General features: G+C 49.3%; 2 protein-coding genes and 1 pseudogene across 3 annotated transcripts; 1 reads left to right on the plus strand and 2 right to left on the minus strand.

Annotated features, from left to right (window-relative positions):
- Nucleotides 1-4,845: 4,845 nt before the first annotated feature.
- Nucleotides 4,846-7,605, plus strand: LOC123051841 (uncharacterized). 2 transcript variants are annotated; one of them, XM_044474819.1, is made up of 2 exons: nt 4,846-5,063; nt 6,215-7,605. In XM_044474819.1, the coding sequence occupies exons 1-2, from the start codon at nt 5,014-5,016 to the stop codon at nt 7,317-7,319; spliced, it is 1,155 nt and encodes a 384-aa protein (XP_044330754.1). In that variant the 5' UTR covers nt 4,846-5,013; the 3' UTR covers nt 7,320-7,605. The 2 variants fall into 2 exon arrangements, with proteins under 2 accessions (XP_044330754.1, XP_044330753.1); XM_044474818.1 differs by having other exon boundaries at nt 4,848-5,278.
- Nucleotides 7,606-10,046: 2,441 nt separating this feature from the next.
- On the minus strand, nt 10,047-11,746 carry LOC123048870 (uncharacterized; annotated as a pseudogene).
- An 11,351-nt stretch (nt 11,747-23,097) lies between these two features.
- LOC123051842 (uncharacterized) lies at nt 23,098-25,792 on the minus strand. The gene has a single exon (XM_044474820.1). It carries the CDS (start codon nt 25,346-25,348, stop codon nt 24,293-24,295), a length of 1,056 nt encoding a protein of 351 aa, XP_044330755.1. The 5' UTR covers nt 25,349-25,792; the 3' UTR covers nt 23,098-24,292.
- Between the last annotated feature and the right edge of the window lie 1,232 nt (nt 25,793-27,024).

Genomic DNA, 27,024 nt, shown 5'->3' on the forward strand with positions numbered 1-27,024 from the left:
ATCAAAGTAAGACGTTGGTGTTGGGGAACGTAGTAATTTCAAAAAAATCCTACGCACACACAGGATCATGATGATGCATACCAACGAGAGGGGAGAGTGTTGTCCACGTACCCTCATAGACCGAAAGCGGAAGCGTTAGCACAACGCGGTTGATGTAGTCGTACGTCTTCACGATCCGACCGATCCAAGTACCGAACGTACGGCACCTCCGAGTTCAGCACACGTTCAGCTCGATGACGTCCCTCGAACTCCGATCCAGCCAAGCTTTGAGGGGGAGTTCCGTCAGCACGATGGCGTGGTGACGATGATGATGTTCTACCGACGCAGGGCTTCACCTAAGCACCGCTACGATATTATCGAGGTGGATTATGGTGGAGGGGGGCACCGCACACGGCTAAGAGATTAAGAGATCAATTGTTGTGTCTATGGGGTGCCCCCTGCCCCCGTATATAAAGGAGCAAGGGGAGGAGGCGGCCGGCCAGGGAGAGGCGCGCCAAGGGGGAGTCCTACTCCCACTAGGAGTAGGACTCCTCCTATTCCTAGTAGGAGTAGGAGAGGGGAAAGGAAAGGGAGAGGAGGAGAAGGAAAGATGGGGCCGGCCCCCTTTGCCCTAAACAAATTCGGTTTGGGCCTTGGGGGGCGCGCCCCACACTCCCCTTGCTGCCCTCTATTTCCACTAAGGCCCATGAAGGCCCATTAAGCCCCCGGGGGGGTTACGGTAACCCCCGGTACTCCGGTAAAATCCCGATTTCACCCGGAACATTTCCGATATCCAAATATAGGCTTCCAATATATCAATCTTTATGTCTCGACCATTTCGAGACTCCTCGTCATGTCCGTGATCACATCCGGGACTCTGAACTATCTTCGGTACATCAAAACTCATAAACTCATAACATAACCGTCATTGAAACTTTAAGCGTGCGGACCCTACGGGTTCGAGAACTATGTAGACATGACCGAGACACGTCTCCAGTCAATAACCAATAGCGGAACCTGGATGCTCATATTGGCTCCCACATATTCTACGAAGATCTTTATTGGTCAGACCGCATAACAACATACGTTGTTCCCTTTGTCATCGGTATGTTACTTGCCCGAGATTCGATCGTCGGTATCTCAATACCTAGTTCAATCTCGTTACCGGCAAGTCTCTTTACTCGTTCCGCAATGCATCATCTCGCAACTAACTCATTAGTCACAATGCTTGCAAGGCTTATAGTGATGTGCATTACCGAGAGGGCCCAGAGATACCTCTCCAACCATCGGAGTGACAAATCCTAATCTCGAAATACGCCAACCCAACAAGTACCTTCGGAGACACCGGTAGAGCACCTTTATAATCACCCAGTTACGTTGTGACGTTTGGTAGCACACAAAGTGTTCCTCCAGTAAACGGGAGTTGCATAATCTCATAGTCATAGGAACATGTATAAGTCATGAAGAAAGCAATAGCAACATACTAAACGATCAAGTGCTAAGCTAACGGAATGGGTCAAGTCAATCACATCATTCTCCTAATGATGTGACCCCGTTAATCAAATGACAACTCATGTCTATGGCTAGGAAACATAACCATCTTTGATCAACGAGCTAGTCAAGTCGAGGCATACTAGTGACACTATGTTTGTCTATGTATTCACACATGTATTATGTTTCCGGTTAATACAATTCTAGCATGAATAATAAACATTTATCATGAAAATAAGGAAATAAATAATAACTTTATTATTGCCTCTAGGGCATATTTCCTTCAGTTGGTGGTAAGTAGTATGACTATGATCGCCCACAACTCTTTGTGTTCTACTCGTGCATATCATCTACGCATAGACCTGGCTCGGATGCCACTGTTGGGGAACGTAGCATGCAATTTCAAAAATTTCCTATGCTCACTCAAGATCTATCTAGGAGATGCATATCAACGAGAAGGGGAGAGTGTGTCCACGTACCCTCGTAGACCGAAAGCGGAAGCGTTTGACAACGCGGTTGATGTAGTCGAACTTCTTCTCGTTCCGACCGATCAAGCACCGAACGTACGGCACCTCCGAGTTCTGCACACATTCAGCTCGATGACGTCCCTCGAACTCTTGATCAAGCAAAGTGTCGAGGGATAGTTCCGTCAGCACGACGGCGTGGTGACGGTGATGGTGAAGTAATCCGTGCAGGGCTTCGCCTAAGCACTACGTGAATATGACCGGAGGCGTAAACTGTGGAGGGGGGTGCCGCACACGGCTAACAATTGTTGGTGTGTGTTCTAGCGGTCCCCCCCCCTCATATATATAAGTTGGAGGGGAGGAGAGGCAGCCAAGGGGGCGGTCCAAGTAGGAGGAATCCTACTTGGGGTCCTCCCAATTCGGCCTCCCCCCTTTCCTATTCCTATTCGGAGTAGGAAGGGAAGAGGGGGAAGGGGGATCTTATTCCCTTTTCCTTTCCTCCTTCCCCTTTTCTACTCCAATTTGGCCAGCCCATATGGGGGGAGGGGCGCCCCAGCCCCTTTTGTGGCTGGTGCGTTTCCCCTCTTGGCCCATAAGGCCCATATATTTTGCCGGGGGTGCCCGGAACCCCTTCCGGTGACCCGATATGTACCCGGTACCCTCCGGAACACTTCCGGTGTCCAAATACCATCGTCCTATATATCAATATTTACCTCTCGACCATTTCGAGACTCCTCGTCATGTTCGTGATCTCATCCGGGACTCCGAACAACATTCGGTCACCAAATCACATATAGATACGACGAAGACGTATCATAGATCTTTATCAGTCGAGCCGTTATGACAACATACGTAATTCCCTTTGTCCATCTGTATGTTACTTTGGCCGAGATTCGATCGTCGATATCTTCATACCTAGTTCAATCTCGTTACCGGCAAGTCTCTTTACTCGTTGTGTAATGCATCATCCCACAACTAACTCATTAGTCACATTGCTTGCAAGGCTTATCATGATGTGCATTACCGAGAGGGCCCAGAGATACCTCTCCGATACTCAGAGTGACAAATCCTAATCTCGATCTATGCCAACCCAACAAACACCTTCGGAGATACCTGTAGAGCATCTTTATAATCACCTAGTTACATTGTGACGTTTGATAGCACACAAGGTATTCCTCCGGTATCCGGGAGTTGCATAATCTCATAGTCAAAGGAATATGTATAAGTCATGAAGAAAGCAATAGCAATAAAACTGAACGATCATAATGCTAAGCTAATGGATGGGTCTTGTCCATCACATCATTCTCCTGATGATGTGATCCCGTTTATCAAATGACAACACATGTCTATGGTTAGGAAACTTAACCATCTTTGATTAACGAGCTAGTCTAGTAGAGGTTTACTAGGGACACGGTGTTTTGTCTATGTATCCACACATGTATCAAGTTTCCAGTTAATACAATTCTAGCATAAATAATAAACATTTATCATGATATAAGGAAATATAAAATAACAACTTTATTATTGCCTCTGGGGCATATTTCCTTCAAAAACAAACAACAAAAGCACACACAGACTTCCCATCTGGCGTAGCGTGCCGCCACGCCTCTGCCTGCTAGTTAGGTGTAAAAGCCTTATCTAGTTTGTTGCGGCGACATGGGTCGTGCTCCTCCCGGGAGCATCCACGTTGTGGGGTCACGGCGAGGCATCCGGGCTCAACGTTTGTGGCTACTTTGAGCGAGTCTTTTGTCTACCTATTGCGCGGCTCAGTGATGTCGCGGGCATCGATGGATCTTCTAGCGATGGTCTCGGTTGGCCCTGGACTACGTCATGGCGAGGCGCGGGGCGTTATGTTGTCCCCGATCTGGGATTTCGGATTTGATGATGGTGGGTCGATGGGCATGCGATGGGCTCGCTCCACGACGAGCTGGATGGCGCGTGTGGTGGTGTCGGTGGCTAGCTAACCATGGGTTTGGATGGCGAGACAACTGGTGAAAGCAGTGCTCAGCGCGTCCTGGACCAACTAAGACGGCGCCTGTTGACGTCGTTTCCTTGATGAAGGTGTCGTTGTTGTTGTTCTCGTCCCTCTGCCCTTGTTTCTCAAGGGAAACACTAGGTCTGAGCTCCTTGGATCGGACGATGATGACATCTATGATGTCGTGTTCACTCTTGGCGGCACCATCCTGGAGTTTGATTCGGCTAGAAAGACACGTGGTTGGCATGGTAGTCGATGATGGCTCGTGTGGCATCGATAATGTGGGTGTGTGAAGTCAAGGCTGCAGTGAGACTGTGGTAGTCGGCTGGCTCTCTAGGTGTCTGTGGGCTCATCGTGGTACGTTTGTTGTAGTGGAGTCAAAGCTGTGTGGAGGGTCCTTATGGCAACGACGACAAGCGGTGGATGGCCCATCTCGATGATTCTTCGCAACGCCAATCTTGCATAGTGCTCTGTCGCTCCTTTATTCCCGGATCCATTGTTGGCCCCATTGCTCGCGATGTGTGTTGTTCATTTGGCTTGGATCTTCATGTGGCCGCTTCTGCCACTTCGACGTGCACTCGGTCATTGGTTGCTTCCTTTAGGTCAAACCGCTTTCTCGGGGAGAATAGGTGATGACACTAAGGTACAAACTCGTCGATGTTTCCTTCGTAGCAGTGTGTGGTTTATATTGTGTCCATGTGCGGTGAGTTGTATAGTTTATTGCTCTTTTTTTCTCTAATTAGCCGGGCAACCCTCTTCTTCTTAATCACTGAAAATGATAAATCCTTGCCCCGTTTATTTATAAATAAAAAAGAAAATATGTTTTGCTTCTCCATGTGTACTTATGGTAGAAGAAAGACGAGTGATACCAACAGCGAGATCGAACGGCTCGCAGGAAGCCAGGAACGATCGTGTGACTAGCGAGGCGATCGATCGGTGGCTTCCATCGGTTTACCGACGCCCATCGGCGTAAAAACGACGAGCTCTGGATCGATCGGTGCCTTCCTCCGCCTCTTCGTTGCCGGCGGTCGACGGATCCGACGAAGAAAGGCGGCGCACCGGTAGCGGTAGGCACGCAGACTGGCGTGCCGTGAGCCCGTGATCATGCAGCCACCGCTCGAGCTCTCGCCGCCGGCACCCGCCCTCCCTCTCCCGTGACCTCTCCCTCCCTCTCTTTTTCCATTCTCTTCCTAGTGCAAATTTGTTGGGTGGATTAGATCCAAACTAGAATCAGCCAAGAACACATCTCTACGGCAGCTATTGGTCAGTAGCCGTCGTGCATCTTGGTAATTTTGCCAGTTTCCTTGTCGCGGCCACGAATGAATGATGCTCCCCTGCCTAGATGCACGCCCGCTCCTGATTGCGTAAGGTGAGCGTACTGCGAGATTGCACAAATGTTGTCTGGATAAACAGGTGAGAGTTTTGCGAGATTGGTGGCACTTGATTTGTTATTTGTTTTGAGAATACTCTACAAAGTACAAACATCACCAGTTTAGCTATTTGTGGTTGCCTGAATTTATAATTTGGGTCAGTCGAATTTCGCGTGAAGGAAGGAATAGTTGGAGGGAAGGAAGGAGCTCTCCTGGGGAGCCCTCTGGGTCTATCTTAGGGTGGCAGCCGGCAGGCGACCCTGGTATCTATCTTAGTCTTGCAGGCGACCCCGGTATCTATCTTAGGCTGGCAGGCGACCTCATTATCTATCTTAGGGGTGTGGGGCATGGTACAGGTTCATCGAAAAAAAACTGGTCATCACCGGGCGGCGGAAGCACGGCGGTGGGCGGCGGTTCAGGGGAGCGCCGTCGGCCGCGGCGGCGGAGGCAGGCGGTTAGGCCTGTGCTGGATCGGTGAGGGAAGAGAAACAATACACGTATCGGTTTGAGGTTGAAAATGAAGCATTATCCGTTGGATCTTGATCCAATGGTTGAGATAGGAGGGGGAGAATTGGCTGACTGTTTTCAGATTTTCACGCGACTGGCGCCTAACCGCTCCCAAATATCACCCCCCAAATGCATGATTCGGAAATGTACCAATTTTAGCTCACTAAATAAGGTTATCTATCTGAATTCTGTCGTACTGAGCATCAAGCTGTTGGCTATTCTGCGGTGGCTTATTTTAATTGTAGTGTGCCATCTTGATATACATCTTACTATGTAAAGCATTAATGTTTAAAACATGAATATTTTTGTTTTCCTTTAATGTGTAGTACTGCAGTAAGAGCCTAAGTACTAACACATTTCCAATCTTTTTTCTATGATATCTGATTCCTCAATGCTGATACATCGTTCTTGAATTTTTTGTATGACAGAGAAGTGGTTGTCGCAGAGTGGTCATCTAAGAAAATATGCCACTGCTTGGTCTCTACCTCAGCCTCATCTGAACACCGTGTTTGGGCAGACCTACCGGACAACCTGCTTCACCTAATCATTGCTCTCTTAAGCTCATTCCATGACCTCCTTGCTTTTACTGGCACCTGTCACTCTTGGCGTGCTGCGGTCTTTTCCTTCCCATCATCCATATACGCCTTTGTCTTCCCACCTCTCCATCTCAAAGCAGGTTTGCGTAGGGCTAATTGGCATTGCAACACAAGTTACAATCTCTTATCGAACTACAAATGGCATCTTTGTGATCTTGTGAGGACAAACTTATCTCTTCGCCGCTCAGCACCCCGTAATACTCCAAATTACATGCGCTATTTGGGCTGCTCATATGGGCATCTTATCTTCTCCTGTGTGGAGCACCTTCTCCTTGTCGATGTTTACACAGGTACTAAGGTGAAGCCACCCAAACTCCACACAAACAGTGATTGTGTGATCGATAGTGCCATTCTTATGGCTCCACTCAGTTCATCCAACTCGTGTCTCCTCCTTTTCTCGAATTTATTCATCTTCCAGTGGCAGGTTGTAACAAATTCCTGGACAGAGTACCCTCTTGTTTCTGAACACTTTCTTATTCAGATTGTTTTGTTCAAAGGTCAGATGTTTGCCATAGACTTTCCCCAGACGCTGAAAACCATATCCTTGGCACCTCAGCCCAACGTGCAGGAAGTCGATGTTGTGTGGGGAGAGGACATTGTTGTTGGCTTGAATTATGATCCATGGTTGGTGGTCAGTGGTGACATGCTTCTCATGGTTGATCTTGTTGGTGACTTGATAAGCAATGGCACCTTTCAGGTCTCCCGCTTTGATTCTTCAGCCGAACCAGCTAAGTGGACAAAGATGGAGAAGTTGGAAAACTGGGCTCTCTTTATCAGCCTTGATAGGAGGAACCCTACATTTTCTTGCATGAACCCTGAAAGATGGGGCGGAAAGAGTAACTGCATTTATGTTCCGAGTGCGTCCAAAGACTCTGACGAACCTTGGATTGCTGTAGAGCTTGGCCAGGCAGTTTACAGTATAACTCGCTCGGATTAATACATTCTAGAAGGCAAAAGCAATCAGCTTGAGAGCCTCTGGGTGCTCCCCAGTTTGGTCTATGGTGTTGGCCAGTGAACGATCATGTTTGGTTGTCGCGTGTTTTTTACTCTTAGTGAGCCTCTGCATCAGTTAACGACAGTGGCAAGCGTTAAGCAGTTACAGAGGAAGAACCGGGAAGGAACTGAAGTGTCTAATTTGTACAAACATTTGCACTCTGAAATGCTGAAAGTACCTACTGGACATGTATGTTTCCGAAAATGTCAATTTATGTTGAATTTTATTACGGTTTAATTGTTCATCCAGGAGCATATGCTCCTGGAGCCAAAACGCTACCCTTGATTGTGGATTGCCACAAGAACATCCTTACTTCGTTTTTTTTTCTCTGAGGGGGAGAATTACACAACTGTTGCAACCAGAGGAAGGAAGTTCTTCATAAAGGCCGTCAGACAGTGTAGTGCAAGTTCCTCTTGGCTAATGTATTATCTTTAGTTCTCGATGGAAGGTGTTATTATCACAATCAGAGAGAGCATCAGCCTAAAAGTGCTCGCAGCAAAATGAGTGAATTAAAAATAGTCCAGAAAAACCAGTGATTTGCAACTCAAGAATACTTGGTTCATTGATTTTGTAGATTCATTATTCATCTGTCTAATCAAGCGACTTAGCTAGTGATGAAGTTAGGAATAGATGTCATGAACATTTTATTTTTGGTTGAGGAGGGCAACTGTAAAACTGGTACAACGGAACAGTGTAGTGCAAGTTCCTCTTTGCTAATGTATTACATCTAGTTCTTGAGGGAACCTCAGCACTGTAATTATCACAAACATGGTCCAGCTCGCACCAAAAGAAAAACGTTCTGACTTCTGAGGGAAAAACAAAACAAAACTGCACATCAGAGTTCAGAATGGTCCAAGTGTTTGTAGACGTAAAGAAGTTCAGAAAGATCTAGTATACCGTTTCATCATCCAACACTTGGAAGAAAAATGCAGCAGAACTAGCTACGGGAGAAGCTTCAACACATACATTCTCCATGCAGGCATGCATCTGAACACCAGAGAGAGCATCCCTGTAGACTGTTTATTTTCTAGTCTCTGTTTATTTTGGCAGCATGCATCTGAACTCTGAAATCAATGCAATCAGCGCAAGAAATGAGGGCAAGATGTAAAATGTATTTGTGGTGGAAAATAAGATCTTGCAGCATCCTTGCTTGCAGAGAGTAAGCATTTTGAGCACACATGAGTTCCAAGAAAATCATCAAACTGTAACCAACTATATAGAAAATTAATGAGAGATGGGTTTGTTTGCAGATAATATAGAGATTCAGGGATAAAATCTGCGGTGCTTATCCTATGTATACTCTATATAGAGATTCAGATATTATGACATGCTAACTTCATTTTCTAGTTGGTTACAGTCTACATAGGATAAGCTCTGCATAGTATACATGACAAAACAATTAAGCACTGCAGATAACTTATTTTTTTTCAAAACGGAGCACTGCAGATAACTTAGAGATTCAGAGTTTACAGAGGATAAGCTCGACAGCAACTACTGCATATTTAGGCTCCAAAGTATGAATAACTTAGTTCGACACTTGACAGCAGAAGTTTAAATTTAATTAGGTTCTTCTGAGCGTGCTGTCGATCCTTGATTGTCTTCAGTTGATCCATTTCCAGTGCTGCATTGTTGCTCTAACTCCTCCGTGACAGTTGCTAGGCATTCCGGTGTTACAAAAACAGGGAGACCAGACTCCAATCTTTTGTCTGGGATCCAGGTAGTCGTGCATCCAAATGGTATGATATTTCTGTAGTCGCGTGAGATCTTAGATTCATCAAAAATTCCACTCCAGGTCCTACCTAGGTAGGGCAGGCTGTAGTATGGGGACATGTATGTAGCAGAGCTAACCCCAATCTTACAACAGATGGCGATAACATGAGAGCAAGGCTTGTGAAGTAGCTACGGCTTGCTGAATGAACATGTGGCAGTTTTTTCAACTGTGGATCCTTCAGACTTATTCATGCTGCGGGTATATTCCGACTTCAGGTGAACAGTCACCTCCCTCTTCCTTCCCTTAACTGTAAACTTCCGATCCAATACCTCACCACGAGCATTCTTCTCATCGGCATACGTATACGTAAGTGTATGCATCTCGGATTTCTGCATTTTGGAGTTCATGTCAACCTGGACACGTTTCGGGAAGTTAATTGATGGGTTGCCAATTGCTTTGTTTGCTGCAGCACTTGTGTTTTCGAAGTACTTTACCAAGCGCAGGAACGTCACCTCCACTATCGCACTGAGCGGAAGGCATGTGATCCCTTTCAACACAGGGTCGTTCTTATATACATCAGCTATATCACTGCCCATGATGCCATATCTTGCTCCATCTCTGTCATATGCTAGTGACCACTTCTCCTTTGGTTTCAGACTGATCCAATCAGAGAACTTTGTTATCTTTCCTTTGGTGTCATCGGCATGATCTTCTTCCTTCCCATCCTTCACAGAATCATGTTGGTTACATTGGTTTTGCGCCTCAAGCTCTCCCACCTCATGCTTGACTGATTCCTGCTGCATTTCCCCACTAGCGCCCTGTTCTTTCTCCACCATATATTTGGACGTCAACTCGTCTAGCTCCTGCCAGATTTTTCCAAACTTATGGCGCCGCTTCTGCTGGCAAAGTTTCCTGAACATCAGCAGAAGCTTCTTGTCACCAAAAGACGCAAAGAAGTTTTAAGCAAGGTCTTCCATGCACCACCTGCTTTCTGCTTTACGCCACTGTCGATCTCGGGATTTCAGAAGGTCCTCCACAGCATCAATCAACTCCCTTTTGTAGTCATGTATAATGCACACATCAGACTGATGCACCACTGCTCGCTCCAAATTCCTAAGAAACCACAACCAACTTTCCTTGGTCTCACCCTCAACGACAGCACATGCTACTGGAATGGAAAAATCATTAGCATCCAATGCCACAGCAGTCAACAACATCCCTTGATATTTCCCACATAGTGGTGTGCCCTTGATGCATAGCACAGGGCGACAGGTATGGAAGGCCTGTAAGCACTGTCCAAATGCCCAAAACATACGCTGCAGGACTCGGAAACCCTTACACTCTGCAACCTCTGCATCCTTGATGTCAACAAAACAACCAGGGTTCTTGCGTGCTATTTCCTTAAGCAACCTTGGGGCAAAGTTGTGTGAATCATAAAAGGTACCGAATTCCCTCTCTAGAGCAAACTGTCTTGCCCTCCACGCCTCGACGGGACTAATCTTCTCGCCTAAGGGTCCAGTGAGATAATGCACAAATTCCTTAGCTGTCATCGTCAGGTCATCCACAAGGTCACAGAAAGCGTAGACAACATGAACTTCTGTGTCACATGTTTTTTTCTCTTCAATTTATTTGCAAAGGAACTCCAGCATTTGCCAGTCAAAAACTCATGCATGCCCCACGGGTAGTCCTCCAAACAACAGTCCGGTTCGGAGGACTCTTCGTCAAAGAAATCAGTTTTGCGTTGCTTGAGGAACCCCTTGATATCGAGATCTTGTGTTTCTGGATGGAGCCGGAACAGCCTGAAGATCCAGAGCTGTAGATCCACCAATGACATGGACTGTGGCTGCAGCGGCAGCTCACCAATTAAGTGAGCACATTTGTCTTCTAAATAGTTGCCACGCACGCGGGAAAACGGTGCTCTACATCCATAGTACACAGGCATCTGAATCGGCTCCTCAACCTACACCATCAAACAATGCCACAACACGCATGGAAAAGATTCAGACGAATCAAACAACCAAGCAAGTACAGGGGACAAATTCAGACTAACTAAAGTATCACTATCAAGTGAGCTGATGGATGGGTACAGTGAACTACAGACCTGCGTCTTGCGAGGCTTCCCGACAGCCTTTGCCGTCGCCGTCGCCGGGGCCTTCCGCTTCCTCGCGCCGGCGAATGTACCCTGCAAGATCAGAACACGCAGATCTTCAACAAAACGGGTGGCGGAGAATCCATCGAGTGGTACCCGGAGGGCGGCGAGGAGAGCGTACCAGCTGGGGGACGGGGAGCGCGTCGGGGCCGGCGAAGGAGGGGACTTCAGCGGCATCGGCGCCGGCGCGTGGTTCGTCCATCGCCGGCTTCGTCGGAGCAGGCTTGCCGCCGTCGGAGCCGGAGCCGAGGCCGGCGTGGGTTTCCATCTCTTTATGTGCGCGCATTTGGGCAATGGGAATGGGAAGAGGGTTTTCCCTCGCTTCTGGAGTTTTTCCCTCCATTTTCTCGTGATGGGCCGCTCGCCACGAGGTTGTACCTGGGCTGTGAGAAGGCTGTGGGCTCTCGTCCCCACTGAGAAAGAACTCTCCCAAAAAAGCTCGCAATAAAACAGCAGACACCCCTAGAAGAAACAGTACAAGATGGAAACCATGTTACAGTGGAAACATGTACAAATATGAAGCTGAAAATCATTTGGGAGGTATGAACAATAAAAAATTCAGCAATGAATAGTGAAAAAAAAGTGCAACATTTTTTTGACCTAACTATTCATGGAAAACTTGTTATTTTATTTCTTGACTCCCAAATGAATATAGATTTCACTATCAAAATTTGCAATGTATTTGGTAAAAAGCAGATAAGTTTGACTTGTGAAAAAACTGAAACTTCAATTAATTTGCAAACGGAAGGAGTTGAATGGAAGATCCTTACCGCAATAATATAATCATATAATCCAAGACATTATTTTAACAAAAAATGGTGGATACTGGACGCAACATTTTGGCGGAACAGTAAATTCGTTTAAAATAGTAAAAAAAATCAAAGAGAACTGATTTTTGTTTGTGATGCTAGATGCTAATGTGCGTGAAGTCCATGACAAATTTCGTGAAGTTTGGACATTTCAGTAGCTCTCAGTAAAAAAGATAAATTTTGGGATGTAAGAAAGTTACTGTTTACATGCTGTTTTGACCGATTTTGTCTTTATTTGCCATGAGCTCCTCGGATGTCCGAACAAGCTCAAATTTGGCAAGAACGTCTCGAATTGGAATATCTTCCACCTAAAAAAATCAGATTTTTTTGATATTTTTTTGAATTTACTGTTCACTAGGTGCAGATCAGGCCCGACCATTGAATTGAATATCCGATCATATATATGTAACACCATATTTTCCTATCATTATCATGAGTACAAAATATCATCACCGAGCAAACACATCTCCTCCCGAGCACGGGTGCGACGTGCCCCGGCGCCATATTTAGTTCTCGAGGGAAGTAATCAGTGAGATTATCACCACCAGTAGCAACGGTCGCAGGGTGCTCATAGCACATCGCGAAAAGAAAAGGGTGTCTGCAGCGAAAAGAATTAAACATGGTCCAGCCGTCCAGCTTCATGTGCTTTCATTCAAAATCTTTCTGGGCGAAAGTGATTTTATTCATTTAATGGACATGGCTGTTGGCCTGTTCCAACTCAAGAATGGCTGGTTGATTATTCATCAGTCTAATCAAGCAACTTAGCTAGTTCGATGAGGTTAGGAATCGGTGTCATGAACACCAAATGAAAAACGTTCTGAAGGAAAAACACATAAGAAGAAGAACTGAGTGCAGAATGGTCCTCTGTCTATATCGAAAAAGGCTTTCGCCTCGCTTTATATTATAAAGCAACTGCCCAAGCCAAACATCCAATAGGGTTCACACACACACAAAGGTCTAGTACAGACAAGTAGTCAAAGGGCTTTCTCCTCTGTCTGTACACGTAAAGAAGTTAAGAAAGATCTTGGAAATTGTTTCATCATCCAACAGTAAGCCAGAACTGCAGAAAAATGCATTATGATTCTTTATAGTATGTTGTTTCTTCACTGAGCACACAACGGAAGAAATACAGCAGGAAATTACTTTCCTCCCAAGAAAAAAACATGATGAATGATGAAGAACAGTAGCAAAGAATTGACCAATAATGCAACATTATCTCTGTACATATCATTTATTTTCAATTTAATGATGAATACGCAGTACTCATTCAGTTTCTCCTGGGAAAAAACATAGCATTATTATATTTGTTTTTGGGAAGACCAACTTAACACAGGTAAATGTGCTAACAGAGCAAACTGAAAGCAGCATGTCAACACCTGATGGCAAATCTGTAGACTGGCTACTTAAAAAAACTGTAGACTGGAACTCTGTACCGCATTTGCATATGGATTCAGAGAAATTGTTCACGATGCACAGATCTTGGCAACATTCTTGCTTGCAGAGAAAAATATGTTTAAACAAGAAATGATGTCTTCTAGAACAATTTGGCATTCGAGCATGCAAGAGTTCCAACAAAATTATCAAACTATAACGGTGTAAACTACTGGAAAAATAATAATATAGAGCAAGATTTACGAGTCGATGAGTCGACAAGTCATTCTGAGGTTGAGACTCATAAACTAAGCGTGACTAATCGACACGAATTGACACTGAAGTTTCGAGTCAAAGACTAGTCGACACTGAAGTCTAGTCAGGCCTGAAGTTGAGACTCATAGACTAGTCTGTAAGTTGAGACTCATAGACTAGTCTACAGACTAGTCTTGACTAGTCCTTGGACTCATAATCCATCATATAGAGGGGTTGATTTGCAGTCTTCCATGGGCGTAGTAACCATATTGTCTTAATATGCCTAAATTCAGTTTTCATGCACTGCAAATAATACCAGAGGTTCAGAGTTTACATAGGATAAGCTCGACAGTGACTACTGCATATTTAGGGACCAGAATGTTAATACCTTGATAGGTGATAACAGAAGTTTAAATCTCATTAGGTTCTTTAGCACGTGTTTGTTGTCTCTCAAACCTAGAGCTCTGTCTATGGCGAAGAAACTACACGAGTCTGATTTTTTGTGCAGCGCACTGAACTGCTGCGTTTTCTGTCCTCTTTATTCTCTGATGAACGGGGAAAACGGATCGAGGACGACCCCCTCTACTGGATCGTGCCATCCCACGATCAGGGGCGTGCGCTCGCCGTGAACTACGGCCTCGGGATCGCACAGACTGCGTCTTCGGGCTCTATCTCTAACTGAAACCAAATAACCAGCTAACTGAAAATACTACGCTGCCGTAGCAGCTCTGACTACTTGTCACGCTAGATTATTAGCTAACAATCTCCCCCTAAGCTAGTCGTGACACAAAGCTAAACCTCGACCATACCAATGCGTGCACGAAGCTGCTGAAACCGCGTGCGCCCTAGTGACTTTGTGAAAATATCTGCGAGTTGATCACCCGTGGCGATGTGCTTCACCCTGATCTTGCCTTCTTCCACACACTTGCGGATGAAATGGAATCGGACGTCGATGTGCTTGCTGCGATCATGGCACACCGGGTTCTTGCACAACTGGATTGCGGACTTGTTGTCGATGAAGATAGTGGTGGCGCCGGCCTCCTCTTTCAGCAAGTCCCTCATGAGCCTGCTCAACCAGATCGCCTGACACGCCGCCGTTGTTGCTGCCACATACTCCGCCTCACACGAAGACAAGGCGACGATCTTCTGTTTTTGTGATTGCCAGGTGATCGGTGCCCCTCCCAGGAAGAAGAGGTTGCCCGATGTGCTCTTGTGGTCGTCGACGTCGCCGGCCAAGTCCGAGTCACTGTACCCAATGAGCTTGCCATCGCCTCTCTTGACATACCTGCAGCCATACTTGCGCGTGCCTGCAATGTAGCGCAGCAGGTGTTTGACGGCGGCGAGGTGCGCCGTGGTCGGCGCCTCCATGAAGCGGCTCACATACCCCACCGCAAACATGATGTCCGGCCGTGTGTGGGTGAGGTAGCTAAGCCCTCCGATGATGCTGCGGTAGTGAGTGGCATCCACCCGCGGCTCTGGTCCCTCTTTGCTCAACTTGAGGCGCGGCTCCATGGGGACATGCACTGGATTGCAGTCCGCCATGCCCCGCCCGCTCCAAGAGCTCGCCGGCGTACGCCGCCTGCGACAGAGTGATCTCCCCGGCCCCCTGCTTCACCTCTATGCCTAGGTAGAAGCTGAGCAGGCCGAGGTCACTCATGCGGAACCTGCCCATCATCTCTGTCTTGAAACCGTGGATCGCCTTGGCGTCGGCTCCGGTGACGACCAGATCATCGACATACACGCCAACCAGGAGCCGAGCTTGCCCTTCGCCTCGCGTGTACATGTCATGCTCTGACGAGCAGCTCGCGAACCCAAGCTGCTGCATAGTGCGATCGAGCTTAGCGTTCCAAGCCCGTGGTGCCTGCCGCAGCCCGTAGAGCGCCTTGTGAAGGCGATAAACCTTGTGCTCCTCGCTGCTCCGTGCGAAGCCAGGAGGTTGCTTGACGTAGACCTCCTCCTTGAGCTCGCCGTTGAGGAAGGCCGACTTGACGTCGAGGTGATGCAGCTCCCAGCCATGCTGAGCCGCCATGCCCACCATGACGCGCACTGAGTCCAGTCTGGCCACGGGCGCGAACGCGTCGTCGTAGTCCACGCCCTCCTTCTGCACGAAGCCCCTCGCTACGAGCCTCGCCTTGTGCTTGACCACAACACCGGCTGTGTCTTTCTTCAGTTTGAAGACCCACTTGAGTCCGATCGCCTGGTGACCTGCCGGCAAGTCAGTCGGTGTCCAAGTGTCGTTCTCCTCGATCGAGGCCAGCTCATCCAGCATGGCACGCCGCCAGCACTCGTGCGGCTCAGCGTCGGTGAAGCTGAGCGGCTCCTCCTCTGCTAGCAGTAGCTGCTCAGCCATCTGCACCGGCTAGTTCGCCCTGTGAAGGACGTCCGAGACGCGGCGAAACCGGTGCCCAACGACTAGATCGTCGTCGGCGTCGAAGAGGTCTGGCTGCATCGTCGGCGGCGTGACGAAGCCCACTCCCTCCGGAGTGTCTATAGGAGGCACACTGCCGCCAGGCGAATCCGGCGTGGCTGCGCCTGCAGCAGTCTGCGGCTCTGCTGGTGTCCCTGGCGACCTGACAATGGTCTTGGACGCGGCCGGAGTCGCTCCCGCGTCACCATCGTCTTCTTCGCTCGGGTTGCCTGCCGTGTTGTGCACACTCTGTGCTCTGGCGACAAGAGGGAGCTCGTGGTGGACGACGAGCGGCTCGACGGTGGGCTCGCCGCCAGTGCCCCAATCCCAGCTTGCTGCCTCGTCGAACACTACGTCGCGTGATGCGTACACACGCTTGGTCAGGGGGTCGTACACGCGATACGCCATCGAGCCCTCCTCGTAGCCGATGAAGATCATCTTCGTGCTGCGATCGTCGAGCTTCTTCAGCCCGGGCCGCGTGTTTCTGACGTAGGCGATGCAGCCGAAGACACGCAGATAGTGCACGACAGGCTTCTTGCCATGCCATACCTCATACGGGGTCTTGCCATCGACGCTGCGGGTGTATGATCTGTTGAGGATGAACACCGCAGTGGCCACGGCCTCCCCCCAAAACCAACTTGGCATGTTCTTCGCCTTGAGCATGCTCCTGGCCATGCCGACGATGGTCTGGTTGCGCCACTCGACGACGTCGTTCTGCTGCGGCGAGTAGGGCGCCGTCAGATGCCGCTGGACACCATGGTCCGTGAAGTACTCACCGAGCGCTGTCGAGGTGAACTCGTCGCCCCGGTCTGTCCGGAACGTGCGCAGCTTCGCTCCCCACTCTGCCTCTGCCGCGGCGACGAAGTGTCTGTTACTGGCTGCGGCGGCATCCTTTGCCGGCAACAGCATGGCCCACATGTAGCGGCTGTGGTCGTCGACGATGAGCATGAAGTAGCGCTTGCCTCCCGGAGTGCTCGGGGTGATCGGCCCGCAGAGGTCGGCGTGCACTAGCTCGAGCGGGTCCTTCGCTCGATAGCGCGCCTGAGAGGGGAACAGCGCATGCCGCTGCTTCCCCACCAAGCACGCGTCGCACAGCTCCTTGGTGTGCTCCACGAGAGGCATCCCGCGCACCATATCTGCGCGCCCCATGCGCCAGAGGGCGTCGAAGTGTTGGTGGCCGAACCTCGCGTGCCACCTCCACGCCTCGTCGCCGGCGTGTGCCGCCAGACAAACAGGGTGTGAAATGTCCAGGCGAACCACATAAAGGCGTTTGCCGTTCCGGCGTACCTGGGCCAGCTCGTGTTGATGAGGATCGTACAGGGTCAGGAGGCCGCCTTGGATCTTGACGGTGCAGCCGTGCTCATCCAGTTGCCCGAGGCTGATGATGCTGGATTTCAGACGCGGGATGAAGTAGATGTCCGTTAGAGCGCGCTGATCGCCGCTGCGCACGGTGAACATGATCGTGCCGCGGCCGTGGATGGCCACGCTGGATCCATCTCCAAACCCGACGCTGCCGGTGACGCCCTCGTCTAGCTCCGCAAACGCCATGCGGTCGCCGGTCATGTGGTTGGACGCGCCGGTTTCCAGGAACCACCGGCCGTCGCACGGTTCCTCGTCCGCGCCTAGGTTCACCTCTGCGCGCTCCTCGTTGAGCATGATGTGCTCCCCCACGGTCTGTGGCGGGTCCGTGGCGATCACCGCCATCAGGAGCGTCGGGTCGTCGTCGTGCCCGTCTGCGGCGTGCCCGCCATGTTCGACGAGGTTTGCCTCCTCGCGGATGCGCGTTCGGCACTCACGCGCTGTATTTTCTGCAGTGGTGGCACTCATCAGTGGGCTTCGCGCGGCTGCTGGTGCCGCGCCCACCGCCGCGTCCGCGGCCTCGTCCGTGGCGTCCGCCACCGCGTCCTGACCCAGAGCCGCTACCTCCGGATCCATCGTTCTCGTGGCGCTTGAGGCGCGCGTTCCACTCCTCCTCCGTCATGAGGAGTTGGCCACCGTTGGTGTTCCCGGAGTCCAGGCCGTAGCGCTCCTCCGCCGCCTTGAGTCGCCCGACGAGCTCCTCCATCGAGAGCGTGTCGAGATCGACAAGCGTCTCAATAGAGAGCGTGATCTGGGAGAACTGTCGAGGCACGACAGAGAGAAACTTGTGGACGACCTTCTTCTCCGGAATCGTCTTTCCAAGGAGACTGAGCTGGTTCACCATACCTGTCAGTCGCATGGCGAAGTCGTCGATGCACTCGTCGTCGTTGAACGTCACGACGGTGTACTGCTTGCTGAGAGTCGCCGCCTTGGCCTCCCGCACACGCGCCACGCCAAGGCGCATGGTCTTGAGAGCCTCCCAGGCCTCCTTTGCCGTGCTCTTGGCCGCAAGAGTCGCCACCATCTCAGGCGGCACCCCGCATAGAATCGCCTCCATGGCGAGCCTGTCGTCGCTGCGCACTGCCGTGCCGGTCTCGATCGCCTCCCATAGGTGCCGCCCCTCGAGCTTCACCTGCATCAGGAGGGCCCAGTCCCCGTAGTTGGTACGGGTGAGCATCGGCCACGGCGACCCGCCGCCACCCTCGCGCACTACCCGAGTCTGCACGATCGACCCCGACTGCTCATCGCCGTCGGTGATCTGCGCTCGCGGTGTGCCGCCCGAGGTCTGCGGCGACTTGGACTTGTCGTCGTTCACCATCCCTCAACCTGGCTCTGGTGCCAATTGTTGTCTCTCAAACCTAGAGCTCTGTCTATGGCGAAGAAACTACAGGAGTCTGAATTTTTGTGCAGCGCACTGAACTGCTGCGTTTTCTGTCCTCTTTATTCTCTGATGAACGGGGAAAACGGATCGAGGACGACCCCCTCTACTGGATCGTGCCATCCCACGATCAGGGGCGTGCGCTCGCCGTGAACTACGGCCTCGGGATCGCACAGACTGCGTCCTCGGGCTCTATCTCTAACTGAAACCAAATAACCAGCTAACTGAAAATACTACGCTGCCGTAGCAGCTCTGACTACTTGTCACGCTAGATTATTAGCTAACAGTGTTGTCGCTCCTTGATTGTCTTCAGTAGATCCATTTCCAGTGTTGCATTGTTGCTCTGACTCATCCGCAACAGTTTCTAGGCAGTCCGATGTTACAAAAACAGGAAGACCACACACCAATCTTTTGTCTGGGATCCAAGTTGTTGTATTGCATTCAAATGGCGTGATATTTCTGTAGCCGCGTGAGATCTTATATTCATCAAAATTTCCACTCCAGATCCTACCTAGGTAGGCCAGGCTGTAGTATGGAGACATGTATGTAGCAGTGCTAACCCCAATCTGACAACAGACGGCAATGACATGAGTGCAGGGCATGTGAAGCAGCTGTGGTTTGTTGCATGAACAGGTGGCACTTTCTTGTATTGTGGATTCGCCAAACTTACTTATGCTTTCCGATTTCAGGTGAACAACCTCATTCTTCTGCCTCGACTGAACTGTAAAATTCCGAAACTCTTTCCCCTGGAAAACATTTCTTGTTTTGGTGTCTAGGCTAATCACGCGATGCATCTTGGATTTCTGCATTTTTGAATTCATGTCATCCTGGACCCGTTCAGGGAAGTTCATTGATGGGTTGCCAATTGCTTCATTTGCTGCAGCACTTGTGTTTTTGAAGTGCTCTACCAAGCGCAGAAATGTCACCTCCACTATCGCACTGAGTGGAAGGCATGTTATCCCTTTCAATACAGGGTCATTCTTGTATATATTTGATATATCAGCGCCCATGATGCCGTACCTGGCCCCCTTCGTGTCATGCACCAGTGACCACTTCTCCATTGGTTTCAGACAGATCCAGTCAGAAAACTTTGTTACCTTTCCTTTGTTTTCATTGGCATGATCTCATTCCTCTTCAGAGTCCACTGAATCAGGTCGGTTCCACGGGCTTTGTGCCACCAGGCCTGCCTCATCATGCTGGACTAACTCTTGCTGCATTTCCCCACTAGTACCACCTTCTCTCTCTGCTGTATATTTTGTTGTCAACTCATCGAGCTCCTTCCAGATTTTAACAAACTTATTTAGTCGCCTTTGCTGACAAAGTTTCTTGAACATCATCACCAGCTTCTTGTCGCCAAAATATGCAAAGAAGTCTTCGGCAAGGTGTTCCATGCACCACCGGCTTTCTACTTTCCGCCATTGTCGTTGATCAGAACTTAGAAAGTCCTCTATAGCATCGATCAACTCTCTTTTATAGTCATCTATAATGCAAACATCCGATGGATGCCTCACTGCTTGCTCCAAATTCCTAAGAAACCACATCCAGCTTTCCTTGGTCTCCCCCTCAACGACGGCACATGCTACTGGAATGGAGTAACCATTAGCATCTAATGCTACAGCAGTCAACAAAACCTCTTGATATTTCCCGCATAGTGGTGTGCCTTTAATGCATAGCACAGGGCGACAATGATTGAAGGCCTGTATACACTGCCCAAAAGCCCAGAATATACGGTGGAGGACTCGAAAGTTGCTAAATCCTGCAACCTCTGCATCCTTGATGTCTACAAAACCCCATGCTATATCCTTAAGTATTCTTGGGGCAAAGTTGTGTGAATCATAAAATGTACCAAACTCCCGGCATCTTTTTTTAGAAAGAAAGCCCTTTTCCATTTTAGCAAAATTCTTTCTATTTATACCTACTTTAAGGTATTCATCATTGCAGTACAACTGCGCTCCAGAGCCTTCTGTCTGGCCCTCCACGCCTCAAGGGGGTTCATCTGCTCGCCATAGTGTTCAGCGAGATAAGCTATAATTTCCTTAGGTGTCATTGACAGGTCTTCCACTAGGCGGAGGAAGCGGAAGTTAGAAGTTGTCAGGCATTTTGTCCCAGGCAACACAACCCTTGCCAACTGAGAGTAATCATCATGTACGGCTTTGAGCAAAATAGCATAATGCTTGATCTCAGAGCATTCTGCATACAGCATGAACTTTTGCATCACATTCCTTTTCCGCTTTAATTTATTGGCAAAGGCACTCCAGTACTTGTCAGTTTGAAAGTAACATGTGTCCCAAGGGCAGTACTCCATATACCAGTCAGGTTCGAAGTCGTCGAACAAGTCAGTTTTGCGTTGTTTGATGAACCCCTTAATGGAGAGATCTTGTGTTTCCGGATGGAGCCGGAACAGCTTGAAGATCCAGAGCTGTAGATCCACCAACGACATGGACTGCGGCTGCAGCGGCAGTTGGCCAATTACATGTGCACAATCTCTTACTCTAGGAGAAATGTATGAAGAATCAACTAAATCATCGCCTTGCACGCCATAAAACTCTTTAGTTCGTCCATAGTATACTGTATACAGGGATCTGAATGGGTTCTTGAGCCTACACCAAACAATGGGAGCACATAGATGGAACAAATTCAGTTTAGGCAAATCAAACAAGCAAGCAAGATTATTGCGGCGGCAGGTTATAAATGACTCATTTGGCACAGTACAGTACAGTGCGGTACAGTACAAACCTGCTGCTTCCGAGGCTTCCTCGCCGTGGCTGCCGGGGCCTTCCGCTTCCTAGCGCCGGCGGCGGCACCCTGCGAGCTCAGAACACACAAACTTCAACAAAAGGGGCGGCGGGGAATGGATCGAGTTGTACGCCGAGGCGGAGTGCGGCGAGGAGAAGGTACCGGGTTGGAGGCGGGGGCGTCGGCGCCGATAGGGGAGGCGGAAGAGTCGGAGGCGTAGGGTTCCTCCGCCGTCTCCATGGACGGCTTCGTCGGTGCAGGGCCACCGTCGGGAGTATCGGCGGCGGTTTCGAGCTTGGCAGTGGGAAGATTGGGAGGAGCTCTTTTTTTTCAGAACGGAAGAGCTTTCCCTCCATTTTGTCGACCCTTCGCTCCGTTTTCTGGCGGAGAGCAAGGGCCAGGGCCATGTTCGGGATGGGCCGCTGGCTCTAGGCTTATTTGTGCTTGGGCTCTGGGCTTTGCATTTCTTGAAGGCCCCCGTGCAGCCGGCAATGCTAGACTCACGGACAGATTACGGGGGATTAACAGGCTGGTTAGAGTTGATTGGTTAAGATTTGGTTAAGTGAGGCGGGCCCCACCACTGAAAATCCGGGGGGGCCAATTAGAGAAGCGCATGCAGACGAGTCCGTAAAGATCCGTTGTTTCTATCCGTGCGTGTAGTATTATTGCCCGTGCAGCACGCCAACGTTGCTGTTGTGTTATCCGGGACTGAGCTAGTGTTCAGATTCAGGAAAACGAAGTACAGAAAAATTCAGGATATTGTTTCAGCAATGGGAGAAGCTTCAACGGATACATTTCATTTCTTTTCAGTCTAATGAATCGACAGCATTTCTGCCAATTTCTCGGGGAAAAAAGCAGCAATAACATGAGGAGAAAATGACTCTGTTTACAAGGTTTTCTGAAGACACTGCAATCACCAGCAATAACATGAGGAGAAAATGTGAACTTTATTCGTGGTGGAAAATAAGGGATTGCACTTGGATTCAGAGAAATTGTTCAGCATGCTCATCTCTTTGCATCATCCTTGCTTGCAGAGAGGAACATATCTAAACAAGATATGTGGCATTTGAGCATGACAAAATCATCGAACTGTAACTAACTACAGTAGAAAAGAAATAAGAGACGAGTTATTTTGCAGTCTCCCATGGGCGTAGTGACCACTAAAGATTCAGGATTACATATGACCAACTTGATAGTCGCTTTCCACACAAAAATTCCACTCCAGGTCCCTTGGGTTACTGGGTATTAACATGGTGGAATTTGTAACATATTCAAATGGACATGAAATTTTCTTAGGGGTTCTGGATATGCAACACTGCAATTGCACATAATTCAAATGAAAAGCTAACATGATCTGAGAAAAGCCAAACCTATTTGCCAAATAGCTGCAATATGATGCAACCTCTTGACATTGCAGTATCTCAAATCAGAATATCTTCTAACCAATAACTGTCCCAAACATGGTTATGTGGTTCACCAGTCACACTTTTCTGACTAGAGCAGCAGAATGTTTTAAGAAGTCACAGATGCATACAACAATCGTATATACAGAAAGTTACTCAAATGATCTGCACAAATTCAGGCCAACAATTTTTCATTCATGTCTGAAATTGATTACAATATGACTTGATAGTCGATACATTCAGGACTTGCTTGGCCAACAATTTTTCATTCATGTCTGAAATTGATTACAATACGACTTGATAGTCGATACATTCAGGACTTGCCTAGCCCAAAGCTTCACTCACAAACACACACACAAGAGTTCACTAACCAATGTTACTCGTCGGAAACTGCAACTTTAACTCACCAAGACACCAATGCCTAAGAATCCAATTCAGCCAAGATTAATTTTACAGGAGAGTCAGCATAGTCTCCAGACGCTAGGTAGCTCACATGATTACTGTGTGTATTGACAAGTTCAATTCTACTCCTTTTTTCCTGCTACAAGCCGGGTAGCAAACGGGCATTTTGGATTTTGCGGCGAGTGCGTTTTACGCTCTGTCTCGGGCCGGAATTGCAGTACATGAGTTTCCAAATTTTTTTGGCTCATCTGCTTCACTTTGATTTATTGAAAATGCCCTTTATTTACTAAAACCCTTAACTTAGGACCAGGTGTGGATGTAGTGTAACTATGCCGTACACATCTTAACAAGATTTTTGCTGCCTAGCTAGATGGAGACTCTGCTGACACTCTAGTAAAATTACTAATGACTGAACGGGATTCAAAGAACACTAGAAATCTTGGTAAGCAAGTCCAGAACCTAGAGGGACAAAGATTAAATGAAACTTATGTGTGCATGGTTTAGGAAGCAACTAAAAGACTAGGGAAGGCGTAATACCACTGGACGCAGCCAAGGAATTGGTTGCTTCCTTGGTGCTGCAGCGGTGACACGGTTTTGCTTCGGAATCTTGCAGCTGAGCTCCCCCATCCCCCTTCTTGCGCGCAGAGTTGAAACTGCTGGAGTCATCTTCTTCACACCGGGCGCAGCAGCAGTGAGAGGCAGTGGTGTAGAGCCGACGAAAGAGCAAGTCTTGGAAGCGACCTGACGAGAGACCTTCTTCACAGGCGCAGCAGCAGTACTCCTACAAATTTGCAACTAGATTACATAGTTGGCAACTTGTAGCTTGCAACTAGATTCCTCTGCTCCCTCTGCTTTTCTCACTGCCGACTCTTCTCCTCTGATGTAAGACTACCACCAAGATGCTTGCACTGTTGATGATTTCTTGCTCTGCTTCCATCACCCGTGGATTTGCATCGCTTGAGCAAAGTCCCGTCGACGAGCCATCTCGAGGAGGTGAGCTTGATAACGCCATGCTTGCTGTCGTGCTTGGAGCAGCTCCTCAGGGGACTTGGTCACGTCGGAGTAATGGATCCAGGGGTCGTTGAACTGCACGGTGTCCACCATCTGCTCCACCTTTCGTCGGGCCTCCGCTCGGCTGCGCTCGATGTCGCGCCGACGGCTGGCCTCTTCTTCGGAGGCAGAGCGAGCCTTGTCGAGGCGAGCCATGGTGAGGCGAGCGTTCTCGATCAGTTCGCGCATGCTGATCTGCGGCTTCGGTTGCACACTGGGCGCAGCAGCAGTGGCAGGCAGTGGTGTAGAGCCGACGAAAGAGCAAGCCTTGGAAGCGACCTGACGAGAGACCTTCTTCACAGGCGCAGCAGCAGTGGCGGGCAGGCAGATTGGAGCCTTGGAAGCCGGGCGCTTGCGGTGGTGGCAAGCGGACTCCTCGTCTTCAGCCATCTCGCGTCCATGGGCACGGATCGCGCACCGGACATCCACGGGATCAGCACCAGCAGCAGCCGGCAAGGTGGTGGCAGGCCCAGGGCTCGTGGCGGAGGCAATATCAGAGGCAACGAAGGAGCCGGGCATCCCCGGCGCATGGCTGCGTTCTCCGTGGTTGACACACCAGACACGGGCGGGGTTAGCACGGGCCGCCTTGGCAGGAGCAGCGACATCAGATGCGGCCGTGGGGGCGTGGCGATGGGGACGCCCTCCATGGTCGACGCCGTAGCGGCGGAGTTCTTGGGCGGCTGCGGCGGCCTCCTTGGCGAGGCCGTCTTCCTCAAGACGGCGCTGGAAGTCGGCGTCCCAGCGGGCGAGGGACTCCCGGGACTCACCGGTGGCCTTGGCAAGGCTGTGCTTGGTCCAGTACTGGAGCACCCTCTCGAGGGCGCGCGAGGGCACCCGCATCTCCAGCGGGCGGGCTTGGGCGGCGGCCGGGCGATAGTCCCACGCCGGAGCGACGAGCACCTTGCCGTCGGAGCTATGGAGCTGGAGCACCTTCGCAGCCATCGATGCCGCGTCTTGGATTGGATCTGTGGATCGGGGAGGGAGGCGAACGAATCGAGTTGGAGCCGCTGCTCCCGCCGCAGGCGCTTTTATTCATCGGAGAGCTCCTGGTTCTTGCCGGACTCGGATTACCAGCTGTCGCCGGCTGAACTGGAAATGAACTCGAACTCGAATTCACAGGGGGCAAGCCCTTGGCCGTGTACCAGCCGAGCGGGGCAGGCGATGCCACCGCGCTGGTCCGACCGGCGTACGGGTCGGCCCGCGGCATCCGCGTCTCGGCGTGCGGCCACGGCCATTCCATCAGCGGGCAGGCGCAGGTACCCGAGCTCCTCCACGAGGCCGTCAGCCGGCGCACCCACACGGCGCGGCTCTGTTCCTCTGTTCTCCGAGCCTCTTCCTCTGTTCCTTTTCTCTGCTCCGGCCTCTCCGGGCTCTGCGGCTGCCGAAGGCATTTATTTTTTTAACATTGTCAAGACTTTTATTCCTCAAATCACCATATCGTTTGCAACTGCAAGTGCTTGGGAAATAAAGACAGGGATAAAATCATTCCAACTTTCAGAAGGTCTAGTAGTACTATAAGAATTTAAAGAAATCACACTCCACTAACCTAATAACCATGAGTATCTCAAAGATACACGTCTTTTTTTTCGAATGAAAAGCTTTTATTAATTAAGTGGGATCATTACAATCTGCCTCATAAAATATCTATCTTCCCTGGAGTACCACGCAGTATTACGTCCTTTCTTTCAACACATGGCATCCATTTCTGTTGTCAAAATTCTCCTTCCCTCTTGTACATACTTTCTTTCTCCTATAAAGCTATGGTATGCCTTTGGCGTACCCTCGAAAAAAATTCTTCTTCCCACGCTCACTGATAGCGGTTCCAGTGCTCACACAATCACAATAGTGTCAATCCTAAGGCGTCTCTCTCGCCATAAGATGAGAAATCTATACTTTTTCATGTGAGGTTTTGGCGAGGCGTGTATACGTGTTATAGATGGCCCACTTCATCTCTAATCTTGATGTAGCTGACTTGTTCATTTTTAATCCGACTCGGCACCGGTATGAAAAAAAACAAGATCATGCACTATTGATTAAGGTTGCATCCTAAATTGTATCTTTTTAAAACGGTTAACAGGTAAAATAACATCATATTCATATTATAAACATCTTTCTAATCAAATTTCATATATAATATGTTAAATTTGAAGTTAGGGCCATATATGAATATTTTTTTAAAGCATTTGATATGTGCTACGGGTTGATTAACCCAATTATTAGGGAGTTATATGCAAAAGAAGAAGAAAATTGACTTAAAGCTGACGTGTGGGTTGATTATCAGAAACATAAGGGGTTTTACTCTAAAAGTGAAATTCCGACTTAAAACTGGAATGCGGGTTGATTACCATAAACGTCGAGTCACTCACGCTTGTAAAGGGTATCGAGTCACTCGCGATTGGAGACGGCTTGATTTTCTGTAAAAGCGAAAATCTGGCTTAAAATTGGAATGCAGCCTTGCCATCGCCAACCTCTCCATGCCTGAGCCCGTGGCCCAATATTTCCGCCTCCAATGAGGTCATGCTATGGCCGCATCCGTGCCGACCTCACCACGGTAGGAATCTTCGCCAAGCGCTGAAGGTCTCATCCCGCCGCCACCATCATAAGTGTTCATATATTGT

Source organism: Triticum aestivum, chromosome 2D (assembly GCF_018294505.1).
Source record: "Triticum aestivum cultivar Chinese Spring chromosome 2D, IWGSC CS RefSeq v2.1, whole genome shotgun sequence".
Taxonomy (NCBI): domain Eukaryota; kingdom Viridiplantae; phylum Streptophyta; class Magnoliopsida; order Poales; family Poaceae; genus Triticum; species Triticum aestivum.